Here is a 26,188-nt window from a genome sequence, read left to right on the forward strand (position 1 = left end):
GAGAGAGAAACCGCAGGTGACAACAGCCTCATCCAATGGTAAAAGGACTCACCTGACACATGGAAAACAAGCCTAGGCCACAATAATACTTAGGCGTTAATATAACATGTGCCAGTCTAAGTGAAGAGACTAAATAATAGCTGTGAATCTGCAGTTCAAGTGTCTGTCTCAATAAGGCAGTGCAGGGCCATCCCACATAAGTGATCTAGTCCCTGGACTATTGGTTACTCCAGAAGAAGTAAATTTCTCATCATAATTGTGCTGCAAAATTTCATCCTTTTAAAAACTGAAATACACGTTGCAAGGGGAAATTGTATTTTTTTTATCCAGCATAGATATATTTTGCTGAAAAACTTCCAAACCAGCACTAACGTGTCAAATTTCTCCTTTTAACAATGATGAAAATATTACTTCTCTGGTTTTCTTCCACTGTTTAATCATCTGTTATTTTTTCATTGATTCTTATTGACTATGACAAAGTCAGGATTTCATCCTACATTCTCCTCATGATGCTAATGATTAGCATGTACAGATAGTCTTATAGGTAAAATGACACCATGAATTCATTTTGTTTCAAGATACTGACATCCCAACTGCATATTTTAAGTTTGAACATCTAAGATCTGCTTTCCCAATCATGTAAAATCAATGATAAAAATAAATATATATATATCTCTTTAAAAAGATAAAATGAAATGAAGACTTGGTAGATATTTTAAATAACAGCATTTCTCTTTGCTATACTTATTTCACAATGAGTCATAAATTAGGCTAGCTATATCTGAGAACAAAATGAGAGATAATGGAAATTAAAAAAAAAGTAAACAATATATTAAAGATTCCAGAGTAACTTCATTCAAAAGCAAAATTTCAGCAACTTTGAGACTGTAGTAAGTCATGTCTCCTGGTTGCTTTGCTAAACCTTTCAGAAAAAGACGGTTGACATTAAAATCAATAATCATATTCATCTGCAGGTGTCAAAGCACTTCCCAAAATAAGTCAGTAAAATAATCTTCTCAGAAATGGTGCAATGAAAGCATTAAGCTGAAGGAGGAATTGTTAGTGACAGAACCAGGAATTACAGTCCAGGTCTCCAGTCACCCAGTCGGGGCCCTCGTGTGCTAAACTACCCCACCTCTGACAAGTGAGTTAGGCTTCTTAAGCTGCAGTTTCAAAGTGATTTATTTAGCAATGTGAAATCGTGCCACTCATCACAGGCACCACGTCTGCTAGTTGCTCTCATTACAGTCACCTTCCGCCACTGCTCTTGAGACCACAGTGCTCTGACTATTAAGCCTGTTTTGGGGGCTTCTCAGAGGTGGCAATCTGAGGTCATCTGTCAGGATAGAGAAACCACTTCTTACTCTTCCTTGTTCTTGTTCTTCCTCTTCTTCCTCCTCCTCCATTGTCCCATCAGGCATGCTCATAAGAGATTTTAACTCACTACAATGAGCTCCAATGATGCCCACCCTGTTAGAAAACATGGTGTTAATCTGCTTGACACAATGAAGCAAAGGAAAACAGGAGAAAGGGGGACAGATTTGTAATGTTTCCTAGGTAAACCAGCAAGGAATCTTGCCTCCTTTAGCAGAGAATATCTGCTCTCCCCCAGGGAAAAACAAATAACCATGCTTATACCCTCAGCACCTTGCACACCATGTCATGTTTCTTTCTGGAGCGTGCATGCACACAACATGAATTGCATATGTCTAAGTGAAGCTCAGCGCTCCCTGGAAAGGTTGGCCCTATTACATATTCATTACATGACTCTCTGCATAAGCTATAAAGCCAAGATGCTCAGGATGCACCCAGCTTCCCAAGCATGCACAAAACAATTACGTGTGCATTTGTAGCAAATTTCACACTCTCAAGAAATACCAGACTTGCTGGTCGTGTGTTGTAGATATGTCCAAAGATTTTGCATGTACAGTGCTGTAACATTCATTAGATTGCCAGAACTCTGAAGATGCAGAAAAATGAAAGAAATTCTCAAATTCTAACTTCCAGGTAGAAAAAGACTTATGAGGGAACATCTAACAGGGAGCCTTACATACAATTCAATAGAGCAAAACTGATTTACAGTGGTCCTGTTTACATGAATTATTACATTAAAAAGTACTGTAGTGATACTGCTGTTAACCATGGCTGGATGAGAAATGGAATTCCTCCCGTGTGGTGTACCCAGGCTTGAGGGATTTTGGTTTTATCATGAATCAGAAGAAAAGGTTCTATTTCTACTACAATCAAAATTGTATTTTTGAAGTACAATGTAGTAACAAAATGACTTTTTTGGAATAAAGTACATCAGTAATGTCTGATCCGAACAATATTAAAAACTAAAAGTCAAGAAGAAATAAGAAACTGGAATGAATCATGAGAGGGGAAAAAAATAAACAACCCATTTTGATTTTGAGAAGTTTTGATTGATTTCTGTTCAAATTTATGTTAAAGCATATTTCCTTTCCCCGGAAAACTTTTGAGTTTTAACAAAGGACTATGATGGACAGCAGCTGCTTTGCCATCAGTTAACCAAGAGTACTACCTCTGCAAGTTTCAGGGTCTCTCAGGTCTCTCAGGACCTACACTCCTGTTCCTCTCTAACTCCTGTGTAGACCAAATCCTCAGTCCAATGGTCCCTCTCCTGGTGAGGAAGAGCTAGCTGTCAGAGACCCTTCCTCCTAGCCCTACCAAATCTATTTATGCAGAGAAATAGCCCCTTACTTGGTAGTGAACAGTTCTGACAAGTCCAGCGGGCCATCACACGTGTAAGGTCGAGGTTCTCTGCCCCGACAGTAGTGGTTCTGGGAGAGGTATTGAGCACTGTCCTTCGGTAAGGGCAGCAGCGTGCTGAGCACTGGCGAGCGCTGGTGAACCATGCTATTTAGGGAAGGATGCTTGGCATGGACTTTTCTTGAAAGAAAACAAATGCAGGTGTTACCTCAGTGTATTCGGACAGGTCAGGTTCCCTAAGGACTCACCAGTGTGTCAAATGTGTATCTCAGATACGGGAATCTCGCTGTGTTTGCACCAGCAGTCCAGCCTCCTGGCTTCTGCAAGTCAACATTGTTCCTGTCTCTTAAGGCGGGATTGAACATGTCGGAGCAAAGAAGCCTGCCGATTTCTTCCCGAATCACTTGGAAGTGCTTCCGTCTGAACACAAGCCAAGCCACATAGCTGCAGAAGTTGTAGAAGCCCTAAATTGAAAACACAGATCTCCTTTTCACCGGGAAAAGGCCCGGAGTCCCACTGCATCCCAGAGTGCAGGTTGGCATGACTCCACTAAAATGCCAGCAACCATTTGGCATCAAACTTTACCATGCATGCATCGGTGAAGATTTGAGAGGACTGGTTTTTTTAATGGTATGCAGACAGATGAGGCTAGAAACAGAGTTAGCTCAGATGGATCTCATCGTGCTCAACTCTGACCACTTTGGCTTAGTCTTGCTGCTAGAAACTAAGGAGATAATGTGAGATCACCACCCAGTTTCCCTCAATAATCAATGGAAAGAGACTGATGGGATGACTCATTCTGTGGGGGCTCCTATCGCACACATCTATCTCAAGAGGCAACAATTCACCCTCTGGCTGAGCTTCTCTTTTCTGCAATGACTGTCAAGGCAGCCGAAGGGCATGGTCTGACTGGACAGCTATTGTTTGGGCAGCTGCAGGTAGACAAGATGATCTCCACCCTGAATGACAGCATTATGATCACAGAAAATATTACGACCAAATATGAACTCATTGCATCTCACCTCTGCATGTCTGCTTGCTGATTAAAAAAACAAAATCTAGCTTTTCATTCCTATTTAATGTTTGTGATCCCTGGCATAAGCTGTATCAAGTCGCAGTAAATCAAATCTCTACTAAGTCCGTTCTTGAAAAGATGGCATTGCTGGGACTGCTGTGTATCCTTGGAATTGTTCCACAGTTCCCCTCTTCCAAGGAAAGGCTTCCCACTTTATGAAGTACAAAGTATAATTTGGGCCCAGCTGTTTTGTATTAATTTGCTGAAGCCCTGCTACACAGTGAGTCTCATAAATGGCTGATGGAGCTGTATGTTGCAGGCCAGAAGAGCTTATTGGCGTCTAGAAATGTTGCTATGGGCAATGGAAATAAAAGAAGGCTGTAAAATTTCTTACCAACAGAGATGAAACTATGAGGCCAATGATGAGAAGAAATCTATAGACCAGACTTCCCAGAAGGACCTCAGGCTGTGGTGGGAACTGCCTGGGGTCTGAGAGCCACAAAGGGACTGAAACTCCCTGGCTGAGGACTCACCAAGGGGAAAAGGCTTAGGCTGAAGGGCAAAGAGATGGTATTTTACAGGGACATCTAGGCCCTAGAGGTAAACTTTTATTCTAGGTACTCTGCCCTACAAGTAAACTACTGGGGGAACCAAAAAGGAAAGGAGCATTTGGATGTGCAAGGGAGAGACATCCTCTGGGCTGACAGTCACACTCTCTGTTTATCTGTGTGTTTTTCTTACCTCAAAGAAGCCCCGATCTTTCTGCAGTGATGTTTTTCTCCTAAGGCTGTGAACAAGAGCACAAAATTAATAGCAGCAGTCGTCCTTTCAGTTCTCTGAACAGAGCATTGAATATGACTCATGGGGTTATGCCAAGCTGGCATTTCACCAGGGCAATAAAGTTGTTGCTGGTAGATCCTCATTACTAGCATGTGGAGACCCACTGTCCAAGAGAAATGCAGGACTTCTGCATTGCCTCAGAAGGAGAAAATGCAAAATATTGTATGGCTCAGTTAATTAAATCTGACAGAGAACAAAGCTGGATGTGATGAGCAGGCAAGGCTCCCCTGCTATGCTATCTAGGCTGAGCTCTCTGCATGGGCCTCTCAAAAGTGGTCAGCGCTGATCTAACCCGGTTCCCACTGAAGTCATTAAAAAAACTCTTCCTGACATCACTGGAAGCGCAACAGGCAGAGTTACAGAGGGCACAAAGCCAGGCCAATGCTGAGACAATAAACTTGAAAACCAGGAAGGAGATGCCTGATGTATCTCCAAGAAGAAATGTAAAACATGCCCAAGAATGACAAAGGGCCTTTGTTAAAGAAGCAGCAATTTGCCCAGTGGAAACCTGAGAGATGCTCTCGCCACCCACTTGAGCTTGGGGATTCTCACACAAAGCCAAATGGCTGTCCATCATGGAAACAGCCATTAAAGCTGAGGGTGATGCACACATCCCAGCAGCCACTCAGTTGTCCTGGAGATGGCACAACTCACCCTCATGGAAATGAAAGCCAATTTTCCCTACTAGCCTACAGATCCCCACAGAGCTGGCTTCGTCCTGCTAGATGCTCAGGAAAGCCTGTCTCAGCATCAACTCACCACCTCCTGACATGTCCCTTATCTTCCTGATAACATCAAGTGTTCCACACATCTAGGGTATGTCCAGCTGCCATCACCCCAGAAACATCAATGCAGAGCAGACCATGAAGATAACACCTTTCAGCCCTGTAGCTCTATTTACCACCTTCTGACTTCTATTTATTGACTTTTTGATCAAGAAGACCATGTATCTCCCTACCTGGCTCCCACCAGCCATAATCCTGCTGACACCTCACATATTGTGCAAGGGAAAAGAAGCTTGATTCTGCAAGCATGGCATGGCCGTTTGCCAAAGCAGAACTCCCAGAACAACTCTGATGCTTTTGATTCCTTATGAATTCTAGTAAAGCACAGTATTCTGTCTTCAGAGTACCAGAGTGGAGAAACCTAAAGTGACCCCAGCTTCTTAAACCTAAATGTGAAACCCAGCTTCACCTTTTAACATTATAGAGCTCATGCAGTGTCTTAGAACCAGCCCCTAGTTTAACAGAGAAACCTATGTAGAAGCCATCAACAGAAAATAACGCTAATAATTACAGTCAAATAAGGCCAGGGGTCTCCACCCTTCTTTCTCCCAGTGCTTTCTTCCCTGAGGTGAGGTATTAAGCTAAGAGACTTGCTTGAAGTAAAGTTTCCTAAAATAAGTGTTGAACTAGGAGGCACCTCCCATGTCTAGGGCACAGTTGCTAATTACCTAGGAAAACACAGAAAGGGTCAGGAAAACATCAAACTTGCAACAAGCTTCAGGACAGGACTTGTAAGGAACGTGAAAGAGTGAGCAAAAAGCATCGTGCCTTCTAGTAATATAGTAATATTGATTTCTCGGAGCTGTGAGGGGGACGGGATGAGTTCATGCATAAAAGAGGAGGACAGTACAGCCAAGGGCAGACGGTGCAGTAAGCGTGGGGTTTGGATGCAAGATGATAGTGGCTTTGGACGTCCACAAGGACTATTGTTCTGCATAGGGGCACATGGGGAAGAAATGCTTCGTGTGCCATTTAGCAGCTCCCTCTGCTGCAGCTGTGACTGTAATTGCCCATGGATCAAGCCAGCTTCAAGGATCCGTAAGGGCTGGCTCAACTGCATTTGCACCATTGATGCATGTACCTTTGGGAACACTCTGTATTTTTCCCATTATGACAAATGCCTATAAGGAAACTGGCACCACAAAAAGGTTGCACAATCCCCATCAACTTAAAAGGAGAAAGCCAGACACACCTATTCCTTCCTCAGCGTTGGAGGCACAAAAGGACTAATGCTAACATACACAAATAACAGGTCTGGAGGAACTCTCTCAAATTCCAGTCTGGGATAGTATCAAGATAGGATTTTAATGCTGCATTTTACAAATCATGTAAATTGTTAAGATGAAGATGTTCTCCACCTAGGACTCCCTTTTTAAAATTTCAGAGAAAACCTTTACATGAAAAATCAATAATTTCACATGAACACATACATAGACATTTGGCAGATCTGGAAGGGAAAGCAAGTTTACCAACACAGTATAAGATTTCATTAAGATGTTGCTACGGTGAATTAGAGTAAAAAGCAAAAGCTTCAACACCATCATGAACCCATAGCTGGGTTATAAGAAAATACAGTAAAACTGGGGGTGGTACATTATCAATAGTTTCTCAGCTTTTTCAGGTTGAAAGAGCTTCATCAAAAGTAACCTTCCCTACAGTTTCCATTTTGATGAAGGACCTTCCCCATCCAAAAGCACATGTGCTCAAAAAATTCTTAACCATCTTTCATAATTAAGAGTCTTAACCAGTTCTGTCCCGTAGCTCTTGTATTTGGCAGTTCATGTAATGGTCCGGGAGGATCCAGATAACATTTAAGGCTAAACTGAGTCAGCCTGGAAAAGATTATATTTCTGTAATTGCAGTATGGTATGGGAAGTGCCCTATATTATAACACGCTCAGCATTAGCCTAACTCTGAACCCAGCTGTAGTCAGCTACCGCCACCCTGCTATGAGTAACTCAGTGAGGTCTCTCTTCATACAGCACCTTATATCATGAAGGCTTTAAGACACAGCTCTTTTCTAGCCTTTGTGTTTTCACAGCCTGGACACCGACATCCCAACCCACTGCCAGCCTCTAACCCCTGCTGTGATGGAAATATTAAAGAACAGAGTTTCTTGTCTCCGCTCTCTGCTCTCACTCCCATGCTGGTGGTTTTTTGCCACTAGACCTCTTGCTTGCCTCATTCCTGCACATTCCCATCCACCAGACAATATGAGTGAGTGAAGAAGCAGCAGAGCTAACTAGCTGGGTATAAGACAGGCTGTTTTATCCAGCTGCATCCAGTTCTTGGCTTCAAGTTACTTTCTGCAATAAGTTCCTCCAACGGACTCTTCATAAGTGCAGACATTAGGGCCACCCAACAGAGATAACGAAATGCTGTCATGACCCTCCCTGTCCAACCACTGAGAAGGTTAAGAGGGTGCCTCTGCTCAGCAGGAATCTGGGAGCAGGGATTTGGCAGAGAATACTGTTCCCCAGGAGTGCCCAGTGAAATGCCGATATGCTAGGGTGCAGAGGGAACGCATTCTTAATTTTCAGCATCCAGCACCTTGTGGGATGGGGCACACTAAAATGAAAGCCCTGTTGAGACAGCAATTTCAGCTCCCCTTTGACTCCATCATTTCACAGGTTACCTTCTCCTCTTGATTAGAAGGAAACCCAGGTTCCCCCACCCCAGCCAGGAGCAAGGTTGCCTGGAGCTGTGTTGCAGGAAGGCAGGTGAATATTTGTGACTCCTCTGGGGAACTGGCAGCAGTTTCACACCAAGTGACTGAAAAAATTTGCCTGAAGCTGCTCTGAGAAGATCCCATGGGACTGGGGTGCTGGGTGGGGACTGCCAGCTCCTTTCTACTGCCAGGGAAAAGAAACATTGTGCAGGTACATAGACAGCTGACGAAAGAGTCCCTAACACTAGCACGGTGTATGATCTCTCTGTCATTACATTCTCCCTCCATTAACCATTTTTTGTGGTGCTTAGCTGCCGGCTGGGGTTAAACCACAACACTTTCATCTCCTGTTAAAACTCCCCTTTTCCTGTCCTCACCATTCCCTTGGTTTCTCTGCCTTTTCAAACACCCTCCCATCCTCTCCTGCCTTCTTCAATTTGTTTTTTAATTCCCACTATGGGTTTCTCTCCCCTTTCAGTTCATCGCTGGGACCCTTGCATCTAAAGAGCAGTTGGTCTCTACCACTCCGAAAAAGCCATGCACTGTCGTCCCTGCTCAGGGGTAGGAGTCCTACACTTCCAATGCCCAAGCACAACCTCTTCTTGTTTCTAATTCCTTCACTTGCTGCCCTTCAGGAAGATGGTCTCCTTCACTTGCTAGACTAGTCTTATGCTATCTCAGACTTGGCATTAGAGGAAATTTATGCCAGGATCACTGGCAACCAGCAGATACGTAACCATTTGCTTTCAAGATTTAGTTAAGTGGAAGTGGCAGGGGTAAGATCCAGGGCTGGCACTGATTTTTGCCCTGCTGACTTCACGGTGAACCCATTAAAGTTTCCTGCTCTGTGTATCTAGCAAGGCTTCCGCATACCAGGGCTAGAGTTTTCCAGTCTGGTATCCAGCGCTCTCCTGCAAGTCATTGTGGCCAAATCAGTTGGCAACAGCTCACCAGAAACACTTTTGGAGTCGGTTATGAGATGAGATAGAGCTGCAGGGACACTCCTCTGTCTCATGGTCCCTTAGCCCTCTGTGATTCCTTGGCTCACAAGACATTTATTACCCTGGGCATTCACTTGTGTCACTCAACAGAGGCCTTGGCCCTGGGCTGCTGTGGCCCTTGACATAGCGAGAGTCCCCAGAAGGGACTGGCTTACCTTCCACTAGGCATGTGGCACTGCTGTGCCATGCCTCCTCCGAGGACGAGGTTAGAGTACGCCTTGGCAAGGTGAATCCTGGCCACTGCTAACTTCGCCGACACATCGTCCATTTCTTTCTTGTCTAAAAATATCATAGTCCTGTTTAAAACAAGAAGGGAAAAAAAGTTTTCCGGGAAGGTGCTCTGGACACAAGGGATGCTAGAAAGAGTGGCTGTTTTGGGGATGTAAGTGTGGTTTTCAGGCACGTAAGCCCCGGCGCGGCATGACCCCACCGTCAGGGAACCCCTCTGTAGCAAGGCTGGGCTCAGGCTCTTCCAGCACAGCTTGGCAATGCCGGTGGGGCCACGAGGCCTGGGGCTTGGGCCCAGACAGTCTCTCTTGCCCCACACAACTTACAAGGCGCATGCCCACAGCCCGTCAGGTTGCCGTCTTTGATGCTGCATAGCTTATGAACCTTTTCTGCAGCCTGCATAAAAGCCTCGGAGGTGCATTTAGGTATCTCCGGGCGCAGGCTCTGTCACCGGGCAGCCTGGAGCAGTGGGTCTGGCTCATTCAGAGACAGCACTTACTCCTCTTCAAAAAGGCACACGAAGTGCTTTTGGGACCGCCTCTAAACAGGAACGGCTGACACCGCAAGCCTGTATTTTAAACCAATTCAGATCAAACACTAAGGAAATGCCAAACCAAAGAGCTTTCCATTTCCTCTGCTTCCCCTGTAATCCGCCCGACTGTCTGCCGGTGCCTGGGAGCGCTGCCAGCCTAGAAGTTACCAGCCTCCTTTCACACTCAGGAGAGTTGGTTCTATCTGTCCTGTGCCTGATGGCCTCCAGCTCTAAAGCTTCCTACACAACCCACCTTTAATAAATTAGGACAATTACTCTGGGCTTCTCAAGGATAATTGCTAATAAAATTCAGCAGATTTTCCCCAAAAGACATGAAAGGGTTGGAAGCAGAAACAGACAGAAACTAAAGGGGAAAGAAAATGCAGGACAGAAATAATAGGCCTTGTTCCATTCATGTCTCATACACCGCTGGTGAGTTCTTGTTCTTAGAGTCACATATTTCAGAGGTGAATACTCCCAAGCTGTCTGCAGTGGGGGAATGCCTCATGCCCACTGCTTTAGAAAACTGCTTGGTTGTTTTTGAAGTTAGTTAAAAGATCTTCCTGAATCTAGAAAAAGCCAGGAAAGCCTCCGGCTTGGATTTACAAAGAATCAGCCTGGCATCAACAAAAGACAAAGTCACAAGAAGTCAAAGATGTCCAGATTCATCCTGATTTCTCTGATAGGAACCCCTTTCCAATACTTTCTTTCTCCAAAGAAAGTTTAATGCACAGAAGCAATGACTTCTGAAGCCAGGATGGTCTTAGATGTTCTCTTGAGGCACTGTGGACACCGATACTTCTACATGGTCTAGGCTCAAGACAGCTGAGGAGCTATTCAGACCATCAGGCCTGGCTCCCTGTGGACAAAAGTAGACCCAACAGATGAGTTAGGCATCTCTCATAGGCAGCCCCAATGGCAGGAACCCCAAAACACACCAGCTAGGAGCAGGAATAACCAGCACTGTTTTCTGTGTTACTAGGTTATCACACAGGGTCTACAAGAAGAGCAGCCTGAGAACTGCACAACTGTTGGATGTGTCTGTCATATAGGAACATGAGGCTGATAAAGGACTAGGCGAGTCACCAAGCCCTGTCTCCAAGTAATCTGTCTGTCAGTTTAACTGGGAGCAAATTATAGGTATCACTAACGAGAAACATGAAATGGTACAGGCATGTCTTGCCTCCAGTCTGTCTTTACTTGTGGCACATAGCCAGTACTACACAGGAAAGCAAAAAAGCCTCTGGAACTAAATTGTATCTTGGAGGAAGGCGGGGGGGGGGAGTTTTCTTCCTGAGCAGGCCACTAGCAACAGCCCTGAGCATGGGATTTATGTGGGATAGATACAGGAAAACAAATGGCTATGTAATCTTGTTTCCCATCCTCTCAAATACATCAGCATATCATAAACCCAAGGATTCTTATCACAAGTATAATTTTCTGTCATTATGATTCTATTAAGTAGTTATAAAATCCCTTTCACAAGCTCAGGAAGCTCCACCTTCAGAAAAATGTAGTTTTCTTGCCTGCCCCCACTACTTCCTAGTGGAAGACCATTCCAGAACTTTACTCCGCAGGAGGAAAAAGACGGTCCTTGCTACATTTGATTTGAAATATAGCACATACCAAGTTCAGAATTAGACCAAGTGGATAACAGAAGAAATGGGAGGTCTTGAACAGGGAAAGAAGATGCAGTATCAGAAAGCTCTTCACACCGTGATTAATATCTCCCTGTTCCTCCAAGCCAGCTAAGATGCTAAAACATTAAGGATGAGCTTCAACATTAAATAGGACATAAAATTGCCTTTTGTCATTTTATTTTCCTTCCTTGTATTTATACTTCAGTAGATCAATATGCTGAATTCCTGCTTCTGCATGATAAGTGTGTCTTCTTTAAGCTTCTCTGATGTTACACTGCATGCAGGTAATCCTAACAAGCAAGACACTTCCCTTCAGGGGAGGTAATGAATCTAAATAAAACAGCATTGTAGAAGTAGAGAGTCAGTACATGTTTCCCACCAAAAGGCAGGAGCCTTCTGAGAGCACTGCATGCCAGAACACACTGACAAGTCTCTCCTGGACAGGTTTATCCAGTGCTTATAGCTGATACTTACTAACCAGAGCCCCCTTGATCCAGGAAACATAACCCCAAATTGCAGTAGGACCAAATTCCTCTTTATTTCAGTCTGTTTCTGTATTTGCCACACCAGTAGATGATATGTGCCATATTGAGGTGTGTCCTGGTTTCAGCTGGGATAGAGTTAATTCTCTTCCTAGTAGCTGGTATAGTGTTATGTTTTGGGTTCAGTATGAGAAGAATGTTGATAACACTGATGTTTTCAGTTGTTGCTAAGTCGTGCTTATACTAAGTCAAGGATTTTTCAGCTTCTCATGCCCAGCCAGCAAGAAGGCTGGAGGGGCACAAGAAGTTGGCACAGGACACAGCCAGGGCAGCTGACCCAAACTGGCCAAAGGGGTATTCCATACCATGTGACGTCATGCCCAGTATATAAACTGGGGGGAGTTGGCGTGGGGCGGGATCGCTGCTCAGGAACTAACTGGGCATCAGTCAGCGAGTGGTGAGCAATTGCATTGTGCATCACTTGTTTTGTATATTGCAGTTCTTTTGTTATTATTATTATTGTCATTTTATTATTGTTGTTATTATTATCATTATTATTTTCTTCCTTTTTGCCCTGTTAAATTGATCTTATCTCAACCCACAAGTTTTACTATTTTTTCCAATTCTCTCCCCCATCCCACTGGGTGGGGGGGAATTGAATGAGCAGCTGCGTTGGTGCTCAGTTGCTGGCTGGGGGTTAAACCACGGCAGGTGTCATGACCCATGGAGTGGCCTCCTTGTCCTTTACCAGCCAAGAGCGAGGGAATCATTTTGTAAACTGCAGCCCAGAGCACCTCAACTGAATCTACAACCTTTATGTATGAAACTACACTGATGATTTTCTTTATTTATGAATTATTCCTCCCACAATGAAAGAAACACCTGGCAATCTACGGATATAGAACAAATCAATTCCTGAAGGCCAGCAATCCTCCAACAGTCTTGTCTTCAATCCAGATAAATCAGCCCCTCTTTATATCAAGGCTTCATGAATTGTGAAGTAAGTAATCATTTAAGTGTTTTAAGAAAATGGTCAATCAATTCTCAGAGAGTATTATAGACTCCAGAAAATCATTGAAGTTTCTTACAATCATGGTCTGTAACTCTGCAATGCTTTCTCCCAAGGCATATAACCCTCTAACACAGCAGCTCCTAAACTATTCCCCTGACATCCCCACTTCCACTCTGCAAGGTAGCAAGCATGGTCACACACCCTTACTTGGGAACTGCTTTCCTAGCATATATTCCTCATGTTGTAACATGTTTCCAGCACCTAAGAGTCATCTGAACCTGCTTTGCAAAGTATTTAGAAACAAAGTCTTAAAGCGATGTGACCCACAGCACAAATTAACCCCCAGCAGACCCAGCTGCGACTATTTGCTGCTCTCTATTGCAAGCAGAAATGACTGGATGCTAATGTTATTACTGGGAAATGGCATTAAGGGATGGTAATTCAAACCAGGGCACTCACATAGATTTAATGTTGGTGGCAGTAGTAATGATTTATTCAAATTGCAGCATTACCTTGAGGACCCAAATTATTTGGTGACTCCATTGCAGCAGGACTGGATGCAGCCACCATCTTGAAAGGGAGACTACGGTGATGCCATGCCACGTGAACAACATGCATGCCACTCAGGGCAAGGCTGGGGCAAAGCGGGGTTCAAACCCTCCCAGAAAACCTCTCTCTCTACATAGTGAGAGGAGCCTACGTCCTGGAGAGCACAGAGGACAAGGGGACAGGAGACATAAATGGTGAGACCAAGGAGTTTTTCTCCTTAGTATTCTATATATAGACTCGGCCAGTATAGCAAGCAGTCCTTGCTCATATGCAGAATCCCACCGATTCTGACACGAAAGACTGCCCTGTGATTCCAGATTTGCTGGGGCAAGCTCTGTGTACTTATAGCCCTAAAGTCTTGTACTCACGAAATCAAGGATCTGCACTTCTTTTCCAGGGCAATTTTTTCCAGGTAAAAAGATAGGTAGAAGAGCAGGGCCATGAGGAACATATCTAGTTTCTCATTCCTAAATGGAAGATAGAAAGGTCACTGTGAAGTCTGCAGATTTGCAGATATAGACACCACCAGATCATTATGAAAAAGAACAAAGTCTCTGCTCAGGGGTCTGCATTATACCAAATATTAGCTATATGGCTGAGACCTATTCGTAGCAAGCACTCCACCCCACACCAAGACTTTAAAGGCTTTTAGAGAATTACTAACAGAGTCCAATAAACACACTGAAGAGTGGATTGAATTGGATATCACCAGACATACTTCCAAGGAGCATGTTTTCTGGACTGAACATGCTGGAAGAGTGGCATTCACATTCAAAGGAAAAGGGGGACGACTCGGACACTTCTCCCCTTCTGAAAGGACAGTACGGCTAAGGCTCAACAAGGTTTACAGATACATTCCTAAGTCAAAGACAATGCAGCCACTGTATGGCCCTGGTGATCTCAGGGATATGCCTCTGAGACACAATGCTCCGCCTGCTGCCTCCTCGCCTTTAGCTTATAGAGAAGTAATGCTGATAAGCGACAGCAGCAAATAATGAGGCCTGTAGCTCTGAAGGGAACAGCAGCAGCACAGGAAGGCAGCCCAGGTTCCCAGTTGTGTTAGCACTCCTGGTTCACACAGTGTTGCAGATGCACTGGCTAACATGGAATTTAACTAACTTAGAGTAAAATGGATAACAGCCTTCAGATATTTAGGCCCAAGTTCTTGGCTTCCTTTAGGTAACAGAGTGGAAGGCTTTCAAACAGGTGACAGGGTTATTTCTCTGCACGTGTTGAGGACAACATGCATTTGGTATTGTTTCCCACTGAACCTCACAGATGAGAGATTTTAAACCTCTGATATTTTGTATTCTACTTCCCATACACCCTGGTCCCTCCACTACCAGCTACACACACACATAATTCTTGAAACAGACTCTAAATGACGTACCTGATAACTGCTGCAAATGGCAACATGTGATGTGATTTATTTGCTTCTTTCAAAAGCAAAGCAGCATCTGAAAACAGAGGAGAAAAACAATATTTCCTCAAAAAAATTGCTAGTGTTAGTAGAAATAACTTTCTAACTTGGTGATGCCTTGCTGATAAGAAATACCAGCAATTACTCACGTTTGACATCATCCAACGTCACATATTTATGTTGTAGCCACTTGGACAGCCTATGCAATTTTCCTTCTTTGTCAGCCAGCCTTCTTTCAGGGAGAGTTGCACTGCAGTCACCTTGGAAGATGCTAGTGGTTGACCAATATATAATATTTAAGGACACAGAGTTAATTCCAGTCTGAGAATATTAAGATTATCTACCTGGTATGTACTCTCTTCATTGCACTCAGTTTCAAAGGGACAGGCAGTGAAATGTGTTTGGCAGGTATCCTGAACTAGCTTTCAACTATTATAACCACAAAACAGGCTGGGGATGTTGAGAGAAATAGGACATTTCACCTCTAAGGTTGCGTCTGAAGTTGCTCTTTTAGTTGCTAAAATAATAAATTGCAACTATATTATTTAGATCAAAGAGGTTTTAAGTAATGGATGAAAGTCAGCTATACCATGTTGTGAATTTATAAAATTATTATTATTATTAATATTAATAATAATAATACTTTAATCTTTGAAGTGCCTTACACAGATGAATTAATTACCTCACAATACTCTTTAGAGTAGATGAGAATTATTACCTCGTTCTGAGCGATCTGGAAACAGCAACAGAGATGCTGAATGACTTTACCAAAGTCATACCAGGCTAGTGCCTGAGCTAGCATTCAACACCAGGCATGTCTGGCTCTGTTTTTATGTTCAGACCACTCATCCGCCCTGCTGAAATGACAGCTGGCTTCCTGTTTCATGCGCTTTGTTCAGACATGATCCTCAGACAATGGATGAAAATATTCCCACCCAAATGATCTTGGTTTTTTTTGAGCTAGGCTAGTTGAATTGAAATACCTCTTTAAAGTCTTGACACGCATTTCCTGAAAGGGAATATTTTTTCCTTCCTTAAGGTTTTCCTCAGCTGCTGGATTGGAGCTGAAATATAGAGTATGAGCATGCAGCAGCATGAGTTTAAATTACTAGCAGCGGTACAAAGAGGTCAACATCCCATGATACAAAGACATACCTATTTTGGCCTCTAACTGACACTAAGAAAACATCTGGGTTGTGGTGAGGTCAACGTGAGACGTTGCTTTCAAGAGCGCAGAAGCAAAGAGTAAAGGGGCTTCCCCGGGTCCTCCTGCTCTGTCTCCTGCCACCAAATGCACTGCGCCATGTAAACCCTTCAAGCGATCGGTGTCTCAAGTGGCTTTAGGAAGATTTTAAATGTAAACTGCTCCATTCCAGAGCTTTTCTTTGGGATCGTTGAGGGCAGAGACAGGCAGAGGTCACCAGGGAGCTCACACCTCTCCCCAGAGAGCTACCGGGCAGAGTCAGCAGCATTCCCAAGCCCAGCGGAAAAGTTGGCCGGAGCTGCTGAGACACAGACCATGAAAGGTGCCTGCAGCAGCCGTGTGACCAGGAGAGAGGTGAGCAGCCTGGCTCCACCGTGACAAAACCTTGGAAAATGCCCGGGAGGGCAGGAGGCAGCAGCAGGCAGCGTGTGACCGACCCACGGCCGCCGCGCTCCGCCACGCTCCCTGCCCTGCACTTGAGAAGAGAGCAGGGGGATATAGGTTGGGTGCTGGGGGGGGTTGCCTCAGTGGTTTAAATGGCCTGATAAAGTCTTAATCCACAGCTGCCACAAAGCACAGTTATGTGCACTTTGTCTCCCGCAGACCTGTGGTTTCCCTAAAGGTCTGCAGTCCTTTGGTGCTCACCATTGCACGGGATCATAGCTAACACCGGCAACAGGGAACATCAGTCTGTGAACCTCCACCTATAGACACCTGGGGTGGCATTTGGCCCTGGTGTCCAGCACTGCTGCTCCAGCACATGGTACACATTTCTGACACGTGGCAGGACTCGCCACACACTTTCAGCCATCCCTCTGGAGCGGCTTCAGCTTGAGAGCAGTACGGAGTAAATGCATATTTCTGATTTTCTCCATTAATATGATGCCACAGAGCAGCAGTTAAGGAGCTCCAGTCTCAATTGCAAAAAAAGAAAAAAAAAAAATAGAAAGAAAGAGGGAGTTTGTCCTGCAGCTGATGTTCAGGCAAAACAATATTAGACTCTGACTTTACCTTACTTGGAACTGCTATATCAAGGCCTAAACCTGCTTAATTTGAAACTAAACATCATTGTTTTACCTTGCAAATTCAAGTGTGTTAGTATCATCCTTCCAGTACCACACGCCTGGAGTTAGTTTTATCGTCTGCAAGAAAACAGCATATAGAGTCCATGTCATAAATCTATGCTCAAGTTCTCAGCCCAACAAAGTATTTATAGTGCAAGCACTGTGCATATGGGCCACTTTCTATTTTTCTTCAGTCTGCTTTTCACCCAGCTGTTGTTTGTGTGTGAGTCATTTGAACAGAAGTTCTCTGAGATTAAAGGTTGCCAGCATAAGAAAGAAAAACATGTATCTGTCCTTTTTATGTCTTTCAGGGTATGAATAAATAATTGACAGTTTGCTAAGGAACATCAGTTCTTTGATTGCCAGTGAATCGATAAAGACTGAGAAATCAAATGGAACCATGCATTAAACAACACGTTGCCTTTATTTGGGGTTTGGGGTTTTTTTATAATATTTATGTAATTGTAGAGACTAAGTGTCAGGAAAAAGGAAACCTTTGTTTAAAAATGGAATATGTTATGCACTTTCCTGATATTCTGAGAAATTTCAATAAACACCAGATAGACCCTTCAGGGGACACACTGGACAAAACTACTAGTAACAGCATTTACAGCATCCATATATTTTTTTAAAAATCCATTTAAAAAAAAATCCCCTGGAAATAAAGAAGATCTATTAGTCCCTTTCTTAATTAACAAGAGAGATTTACAAACCCTTAACTATTATTTGCAGGTCACCTTTAAAGCAAAATGACTCTTTATTGCTGAAATCCTTCTGCCTACAAATTTAAACCGAGAGAAACATTAAGGCTTTCCTTGACTTTTTGCCAGGTACCATTCAGCCAGCCAGCCACAAGGCTCTCACAAATTCTTGCTCAATCTAATTTGGTAGTAGAGCGCTGGACACGGGACACCAGAATAATTTCACGTCAGCAGCCAGCAGCCCATGCAATGGTTAGACCACAGAGATGAGTATTAGGAAACCATGGCTCTAATCCTTTGACAAAAAGTAGTTATTTCAACTTGTCTGTTTTAGTCTTTGGTTCCAGCTTCGTAACACTGGTTTACAACTCTCGGATGAAAAGGGCCATGCAAATGCTATACCTTTATGTTACACACAGGCGATTATGAACCATGAAAGAAAAATAGGAAAGGTGGTAGTACGGCATCGCAAGGCCTACCAACACATCACAGGAAGGAGAAAATACCACTCATGTGTCTTCAAAATACACCTCAGCTGCTTCTCACTAATACGAATGGCTGAATGACTGTCCCCGGCCACCACGCTCCCTGGCTGGGGCAGCGGGACAGGTCCCTGCCCTGCCCTGCCCGCCCCATGGGGCCTCCGGTGGCCCCCGGGATCTGCTGCGGAGGCGAACATGAACAGCAGCAACAAGATGGAGCTGGGAAAGGTGGGGAGACTCACAGACAGCATGGCGCTTGCCTGGGACACTGCCAGGAGCGAAGGGGCTAAGGCAGGCACTGTTGACGGCAGTCTCCTGGTGACAGCCTGCTGTTCCCTCGGAACCACGGGTCCCAGCACCTCAATCCCCCCCTTTCAGCCTGCTCTGTGGACTGGGACTCATGGTCTGCGTGCTCTGCTCCTTCCCAGTTCTGCTAAGCAGCTTCCCTGGGTAACATTTTAGCCCAAACAGGGAAATTAAATGCTTTCCACACGATAATATCTCCACAGCCACTCATTTGGGCTTACCGTGGTTTTGACGATCGGGAGCTGCAGAGGTTTTCCTGGTTGCTGGCCCAGGACCAGCAGCGGTGAAGGCAGCTGCACCTCGTCCCTCTGTTGTGGGCATTGATGTCTGTACAGCACTCTGAATGTTAAACATACTTTAGCTTGGGACTTTACAAGATTTAAAAGTATGTCTACCAGGTCACAAGTCTGTGACATGATCTAGGTCCCTATGTGAGCAATCAGCTCGAGATTTGCTAGTTGCCCCTGGAAATAATTCCCGTACGCTAAGGCAGGTCGCTTAAGGGCATGATTTGGAGGGACGGGTTTTGATCTATGGGATATTGTGAGGCATCTGCTTTTGCAAGCAGAGAATCTGTCATACCAGTCATTCACAGTGGATCAGCGTCGTGTATAACTGATACAGCTTAGATCGCACCCAAAATTGGTACAAGTTATATTGATAAAAGCACTTTTTGCCAATAGAAGTCAAGTCCCCATGAAGGGTGAGGTTTCACGTTACAGCTAAGCCAGCCTAATAGCTAGTTGTTGATGGAAGAGGCATTCTTGCTCCCATCAAAGTTTTCCCACCATTTATCTTTGTGTTGATTCTTTATCTTCTCTGTCCCCACAGCAAGGCGGCTCCCTAAACTGTCAAAAATCGTAATCCAGAAAAAATAAATGAGAAGCTTTCTGCTGAGTTAGAATTTTACATCACTTCAAGGTGGAGTCAGAGAAGGGCCAGCAGAGATGTAGATAAAGATAAGGGGACAGGGGGAGGACCACATGTCTCAATAGATCAGGTCAGCTCTAAGGCGAAAGCCAGCCACAATTTAGGAAAATTTTGCTAGTACAGCTGCACTAGGCCAGTATGTACTTTGAAGAGATGAAAATACCTGACCTCAGACTTCTAGACAGGTCAGGTCAGTAAGACAGAAGGAACATTCCCTGTGCTTTCAGCTGTTAAAGACAGCATCATTAATTTTTGCAGTAGTTTCTAACTAGGGAAAATAATACTCCTGAAACCAACACTGAGATGTTCATGACCACATGGAAGAACAAATGAACAATACAATGTGGGGAAAGAAAATCTCCATAAAACAATCTGTTGCTAACTTCCCCCCATTTCCATAGCCTTCCAAACACTGCGTCTTTTCTTCTGTAGGTACTCTATAAAGGTTTATCCATGCAAACACAATCAGTTCATGGATAGCTAAATCTCAAATCAGCCTGAAAATGCAGGTCTGGCTCTGTTCTCTATAGCCATCTCTTTTTTTTTTTTGACAATTGTATTGTGTATGTTGTGTTTCCAGTTGCTATTGCAGGCTGCCAAGCACATATCCATGACTTGGCAGCCAAGTTACATATTTAAGAGGATGAGAAAAGCAGGTTTGGGAACGACCTCAGATCTCAGATCTCATCCATGGCAGCCAGGCAGCACTATAGAAATAGTCAGGGGAAAGGGGGAGGTATGGAACTGATGGGTCATCAACTCATTTTTATAGAGCGGGGCTGCCATCAGCCTCAGGAGACCGTCGACCCATCTTGGCTCCAGTAAAAGTCGTGCCAAAAGTAAAGGACGTGTTGCAGATACTCAGGGCTACCTCTGTTAGCATTCGCGGTGTAGGAGGCAGGGGAGGCAAGCCTTCGGCTGTACTAGATTTGGGAGAAAATTGGCACAAAAAGCCCAGGCGAAAGATGGGGAGAAACTAAGACTGAGAACTACCTACAGGGAGAGCAACTGTGAATGTAAAGAGGGGCTGAGAGCTAAAGACAGAGCTGGCTAGGCAGGCAGGGAGGGCCTGGGAATCAGTGCAGCAGACAGGTGAACCAGGGCAAAATGAAGACAAATCCAGAAGGATTTGTGGAGAGTGGGATAGAATTGGCTCTGGCCCAGGACAGACAGGACAGACAACAGTGTTAGCGGGAACCCCGAGACTGACCAAGTTACCAGGGCAGGAGACTTGGGATACTCAGATGCAGGACTGTACTACCTTAACCAAGTGCTTGCTGGAGGAGATCAGTTCAGCCCAAGTATTTCATGAGCTAAGGCTGCAGAGGTGAGGACCAAACATCCCACCTGTGCTGACGGCCCAAATGGGTATCAGCCTGGAAAAAAAAAATTAAAAGCCTGGCATCGTGTCGGTTGGATCCCTGCTTCAGCTGTTGCAAGAGTTAGAAGCTATAAAATGAGTGAGCCAGAAGATTACAAGAAGTGAAATTAAGGCGTAATGGTTGAAGCAGTTGAAGGCTACGTGGGAAACTGATTTCCACATGGGCTTTAGTCACAGAATGCCAGGCAAATCACTCCAACCCGCATTCAGCCCTAATGACCATGATTAGCATGCTCTTTTCTTTCTGAGCAAGTGGCCTGGCTTCATGGAAGTCTGAAATGCAGGACTCAGTATCCACAGCTGTGACCGAAGCCAACGGGAACTCTACATTGAACAGTCCAAGTGTATAACACTAAGCTGTCTGAAAAAACAGGTCCTTGGCATTTCCAGTGGAAGACTCCACGACAGACAGATGGTGTTTGGCTTTTGCCAATTTGTTTTATCACCTTCTTTCTGTGGGAATTATACACATCTCAGGGGTGAAAACTAGATGGATATGTTGTGAAGCACTCAAGATGTGATGGTGATGAGCTCCACAGGCAACATCCTAAGCAATAATTCTTCTCCAGAGCTGGGACTGGAGAGCACACAGTAAATAAGATGTATATTGAACTGGGAAATACTACCTTCTTAGAGCATACACTGCCTATTGTGTGCACTGACTGAGGCAGGTGCCCTACAGAAGAAAAAAAATAAAAAAACCTGTTACCATGTAATTAAAAACTGGGTTATGAGGCATAAGCACAAAGAAAGGAAGAAACAGGCTTGCTCTGATTGTCATAATTCTGAACAACTGACCTTGCAGCCTTAATAGGCCTCTTTTAATGTTGTTTCTTGTGGTGTTTGTGTGTCCATGTGCATCCCAGTAGCTGGGAACACTCAACAGTACGTCTATGTATCCATTCTTCAGGTATATCTAATGTTTAATTTGGATATCACGCCCAGAAAATAAACAACATGCATAAACTCAACAAAAATATCACTGACTCACCATCCAGTCATTCACCTCTTTTCTGCCTCTTGTTTCTTCTTGCTGTGTCAAGTCTCTGTCTTCCATACCCACTGTATTAATTTCCTCCTCTTTTCCCAGGGGCAGTTAAATGTCAGCCCTGGTTTCTCTGGGAACATTAGACTCTGTGTGTGCGCACTACTGTTTGCATTAGGCACACAAGTACAGAATTCAATTTCACAGTAGCTAATACTTAGTCCATGACTACGCGATTTACCTGCCAAGTACTTCTGCCTGCTCATTAAAAACAGGATCATGCTATATGAATGGAATAAATAATGTCCTTAGGCATAATACTATGAACACTGGTGCGGTTTTTCCCTTCAGATTTGTGCAAAATTGAAGCTCCTAAATCCTTGTTTGCAGCAATTTGCACTGTTTTCACATATCAACACTGCTGCATTTCAGTCCCATTCCTTGGATCATCCAAAGCAAAGGGTAGTTAGATAGCTGCACTGTAACTTCTGGAGAGATACCATGTCCACCCCACGTCCTCATCTTCCTGGGACACCAGCCCCAGCCTTGCCCCAGATTCAGAGCCCTGTGGCCTGGCTACCTGCCGCGTTCAGTGGCAACTACATGCACAGAGGCAAACTGGCTAAAGGTGTTTGATAGGCAAAGGCAGAATTAGCTACTGAGTCCACACAGAAGGTCTAAGGGAAATCAGGAGGCAATGATTGCCTAGCAGTGCTTACGGGAACGCAGGCTGCTTTTGGAAAGCCAGAAAAACCAGCTGCACATTCTTTTACTGAAATCCTCATGCAATTACTCCCTCTGCATAGTTTTATCAGATGAGATTATTGAACATTAGCAGTTGTCAGCTATTTTCATGCAGCTAGGCATTTGCCTTGTGCTCCTAACAATCAACCTTTTGTTACTAACATGCCTCTAACAGAAAGGAAGAAGTATTTAAATGTACCTCAGATTCAATAGGTATTTTCAAAATTTTGATTTTGATTCTGTATTCTGAGGTGCTCAGAAATCTATGGAGCTTAACAAAAATGTCATAGCCTAGTTTCTAGTTCTTCTGTAGGATATAACCATCTCCTTGCTATAGAATTAGGAAAAAAAAAGTGAACATTTAATATAGATATGCTATAGATGAAATCTTCTCTATTAAATTCTGTGAGCTTTGAAGATAATTATTGCAGAGAACTTTACTTTTAGTTTTTAGTTTATTACAGAGACTTTTTAACTTATTAGCATTTTCAGTTATCTTCCACCTGTAGTGCTGGGGATAGGACTAAGGACTCGCTGGCATCAGTTGTCTTTAACAGGCTGTGTTAGTACATTTGCAAACATGTTGCGAATGAGGCCTGCAGCAGGAAAATAAGGAATCTGCCAAATGAGAAATAAAGGTGGTTTTGAAAGAAATGTTTATGGTTTTAGATACAGCCCGGCAAAAAGAAATGCTGCTTTCAGCTATGACGTGATTGCTAGACTGTCAGTTCAACTATGCAACAGCTCTTACAGGGATTGATAGAAAATATTTCATGATGCTTGCCAGTGAATAAATAGGAAGGCAACCAAGACACCTAAACCCATGGGGTTTTCTATAGAGTCCTGCCTGAAATACACAGCATTGGCACTTCTGGAAGTGTTTTTGTCTCCTTAATCCTATTCAAAAGAGATTTTTAACTGCTGACCTGCAATCATTTGGAGCAGTGACATTTTGAACTGCTCCAACAGATAGGGTACAGGTGCTGCTAACTACTACCTAAGCACGAGCAAGAATGACCTCACGCTTCTTGGTCCAGGATGCAACAGCGATCTGTCAACTTTTGCACAGGCCAACACACAAAAAACACTTCCTGAATGGTGGGAGAGAGTATCTTCAGCAATGGAAAAGGAATAAAAATTTCCTATACTGCTCTTGATTTTCTTTAAAGGAAAGACTACAAAAAATGTGTTGGCTCGTAGAGGGAAATTTAACCCCTCTGTAAAATTCCTGGCTGGTGCTGTTATTGGGATGACAAGAGGAACCAGCTTGTCTGTGTCTCCACCCTACTGATGCAGGAGAGAGTAAAGGCAAATGGGTCATGCAAGGGTGGATCAGGGGTTTTTAATACTGCTGTTTCATATGTGGAAGTGAAATATGTTGTTGCATCTGGAAATGCTGGCCTGCCCAACTATATAATCACCACGCTGCTGCAAGCAAAATCTACTCTAGAGGCAGGTCTATGCTATAGGCTTCTGCCTGCATAAATATGTGGATGAGAGCGGCAGAGAGATGTGATACCTGACCCACATAGGTGTGCTAAAGAAGCTTTATTAGCATAACTTGTTTTGCTGTGGGGTAGGGAGGGGTGATAACTTTCCTGTGATGAACAACTACAGAACATAATTTTGCTGCTGTAAGAGCATCCACATGCTTCGCTGGTTTAATATCACAAGACTTCCATGTGCCAAGGTACAGTGTCCCTGATGCAGGCAGAGATTAGACCACTGTGCGCTTTCTAAAAGGACACAGTAAGGGAAACTCATGCCAGGCACAGGGCAAAGAAGGAGAAGTGTGGAACACCTAAGTAAGTAGAGCGTGAAATGCTATTACATTGCAACGCACTGACAGGACTGAAGGAAGGAACTTTAAAATTAAGTATGCATGCTGGGTGTAAGCGCATGCTTTTTAATGTGATGCCTTGCATTTAACGTAAGGGCCAAGACTGGAAATGTGAATTCCCTGAACATTTTTCCCTTTCCTTCCTGTTCCTCGTATGTATCTGTGGGAGTGGCTCGCAACGGGGAAGACACAATCTGTGGTGCGGTCCTGAGATGTCACATCTCCTTCAGAGTTGTCACCCTTTGGCTGAGGCCCACAGTGGCCCAAACCTTCAAGGAGAACCTTTTCAAATAAATGACAGGCAGCTCCTAAGAGAAAGGCTGCCCAACCTGCAGGGCTCTATGCAGTGTCTCCCGAGAGATAAAAGGAAGGCTGCCGGGATATATTCATTCCTGTCTTTAAGATGGTATCACAAGGGGATGAGCAGGGCTGCAGCCTGTCTGCTAAGTCCTCTGTGCAAAACTTCAAACAGACGCTCTGGAGGCGGCAGGGCACGGGGCTGACTCACCCGGCCGGCTGGGCGGACGCAGCCCGTCCAAGCACGTCTCGGCTTTCCAGCTCCTGAGTGGGTTGCCCTCAGACAGCTCTCTCGTCCTCAGCTCCCTCCAAGGGCTCTCACGTGACACGTTATTTTAGTAATGCTTTCGGCTTTGTCTTTTTGGGGTTTTTTGGCTCTTCCCTCTCCCCTGCAAAGCAATGGTGGGGAATTGCAGGGCGACCTGCATCGCACATGGGAGCAATTGCTTTGCGTTGCTACACACCTGGCTGCACCGTGAGTGAGGTGCTAAGGCGCTTAAGGGTTTTAATTTGGGTGATTAAATTCTCCAGTATTAATGCTACGGGTGTTCCTCTATATGAAATAATACCGTCCATATACACTCGATCAGCAAATATGAGGAGCCATCTAAAGTTAACACCATAGTTAACACAAGTGAAGTTATAACCACTTCACATCCTTCCTATGGGCTTGGTCTTCCACGCAGCCCTGTTTAAGAATAAGCAAAGTTCAGAAACCCAGGCCCATGATTCCGACAGAAGGAGCTGGCTTTCCCTGTGAGTCAGGACAGTACAAAGGATGAGAGACGCCGAGTGTGGAAGCAGTGAAACTGCAGATTTTAGACGAGATTATTTTCCTGCCTTTGCCAAATTCATTCGAAATGTGCAACTACTCCCCAGAACTACATGTACACCCCAAATACACCTACTTGCAAATGAGGAGCATTTTCCCCTCTGACATTTAGTATTTCTTTAAGAAACTGGGGGAAGAAAATTTAGACCCACTGGAGTCAGTGGGAAGTTTCCACTAACAGGATCAGAGTTCACTCTACAGAACGTAAAATACACTGAAAATCAACTCGAAGTTATTCTTTGTTTTATAAACTAAGTGAATGAATGCAAGGAATCTAGCTCTGAGCCCTTCAAGTTTTCTGCCTCTCGCATTCTGGGGGGTTGTTCACATATTTGAAAGGCCACTTTGTGCCTTGAGACTTCAAATCTTTTTCCAGTTGTGTAAGCCAGCAGAAGTTTCTCATCCTTTTTATATATCCCACACACAGTCTAGGTGTGTCCATACTAAAAAATATCCCTTTCCTAGGAAAAAAAAAAATATATATAATTACTCCAGTGTTACCCTGTTCACATCCTCAGCC

General features: G+C 44.2%; 1 protein-coding gene across 1 annotated transcript; it reads right to left on the reverse strand.

Annotated features, from left to right (window-relative positions):
- Positions 1 to 817: 817 nt before the first annotated feature.
- On the reverse strand, positions 818 to 22,184 carry PPP1R36 (protein phosphatase 1 regulatory subunit 36). The gene is made up of 11 exons (XM_052783442.1): positions 21,962 to 22,184; positions 17,184 to 17,248; positions 15,886 to 15,966; positions 15,052 to 15,173; positions 14,873 to 14,939; positions 13,851 to 13,949; positions 9,195 to 9,335; positions 4,487 to 4,532; positions 3,001 to 3,194; positions 2,722 to 2,913; positions 818 to 1,470 (listed from the first exon to the last, which is right to left on the reverse strand). Exons 1-11 carry the CDS (start codon positions 22,025 to 22,027, stop codon positions 1,230 to 1,232), a joined length of 1,314 nt encoding a protein of 437 aa, XP_052639402.1. The 5' UTR covers positions 22,028 to 22,184; the 3' UTR covers positions 818 to 1,229.
- Positions 22,185 to 26,188: the final 4,004 nt, after the last annotated feature.

The sequence above is a fragment of the Harpia harpyja genome, chromosome 3, assembly GCF_026419915.1.
Source record: "Harpia harpyja isolate bHarHar1 chromosome 3, bHarHar1 primary haplotype, whole genome shotgun sequence".
In the NCBI taxonomy this organism is placed as follows: Eukaryota; Metazoa; Chordata; class Aves; order Accipitriformes; family Accipitridae; genus Harpia; species Harpia harpyja.

Bases quoted from the DNA above. Each gene is read 5' to 3' on its own strand.
- PPP1R36 (XM_052783442.1), bottom strand. From the start codon at position 22,027: ATGGAAGACAGAGACTTGACACAGCAAGAAGAAACAAGAGGCAGAAAA. The intron at 13,950-14,872 runs GTACGTCATTTA...TCTTCCATTTAG, and splicing joins CCATTTGCAGCAGTTATCAG to GAATGAGAAACTAGATATGT. The intron at 2,914-3,000 runs GAGATACACATT...TTGTTTTCTTTC, and splicing joins ACAGCGAGATTCCCGTATCT to AAGAAAAGTCCATGCCAAGC.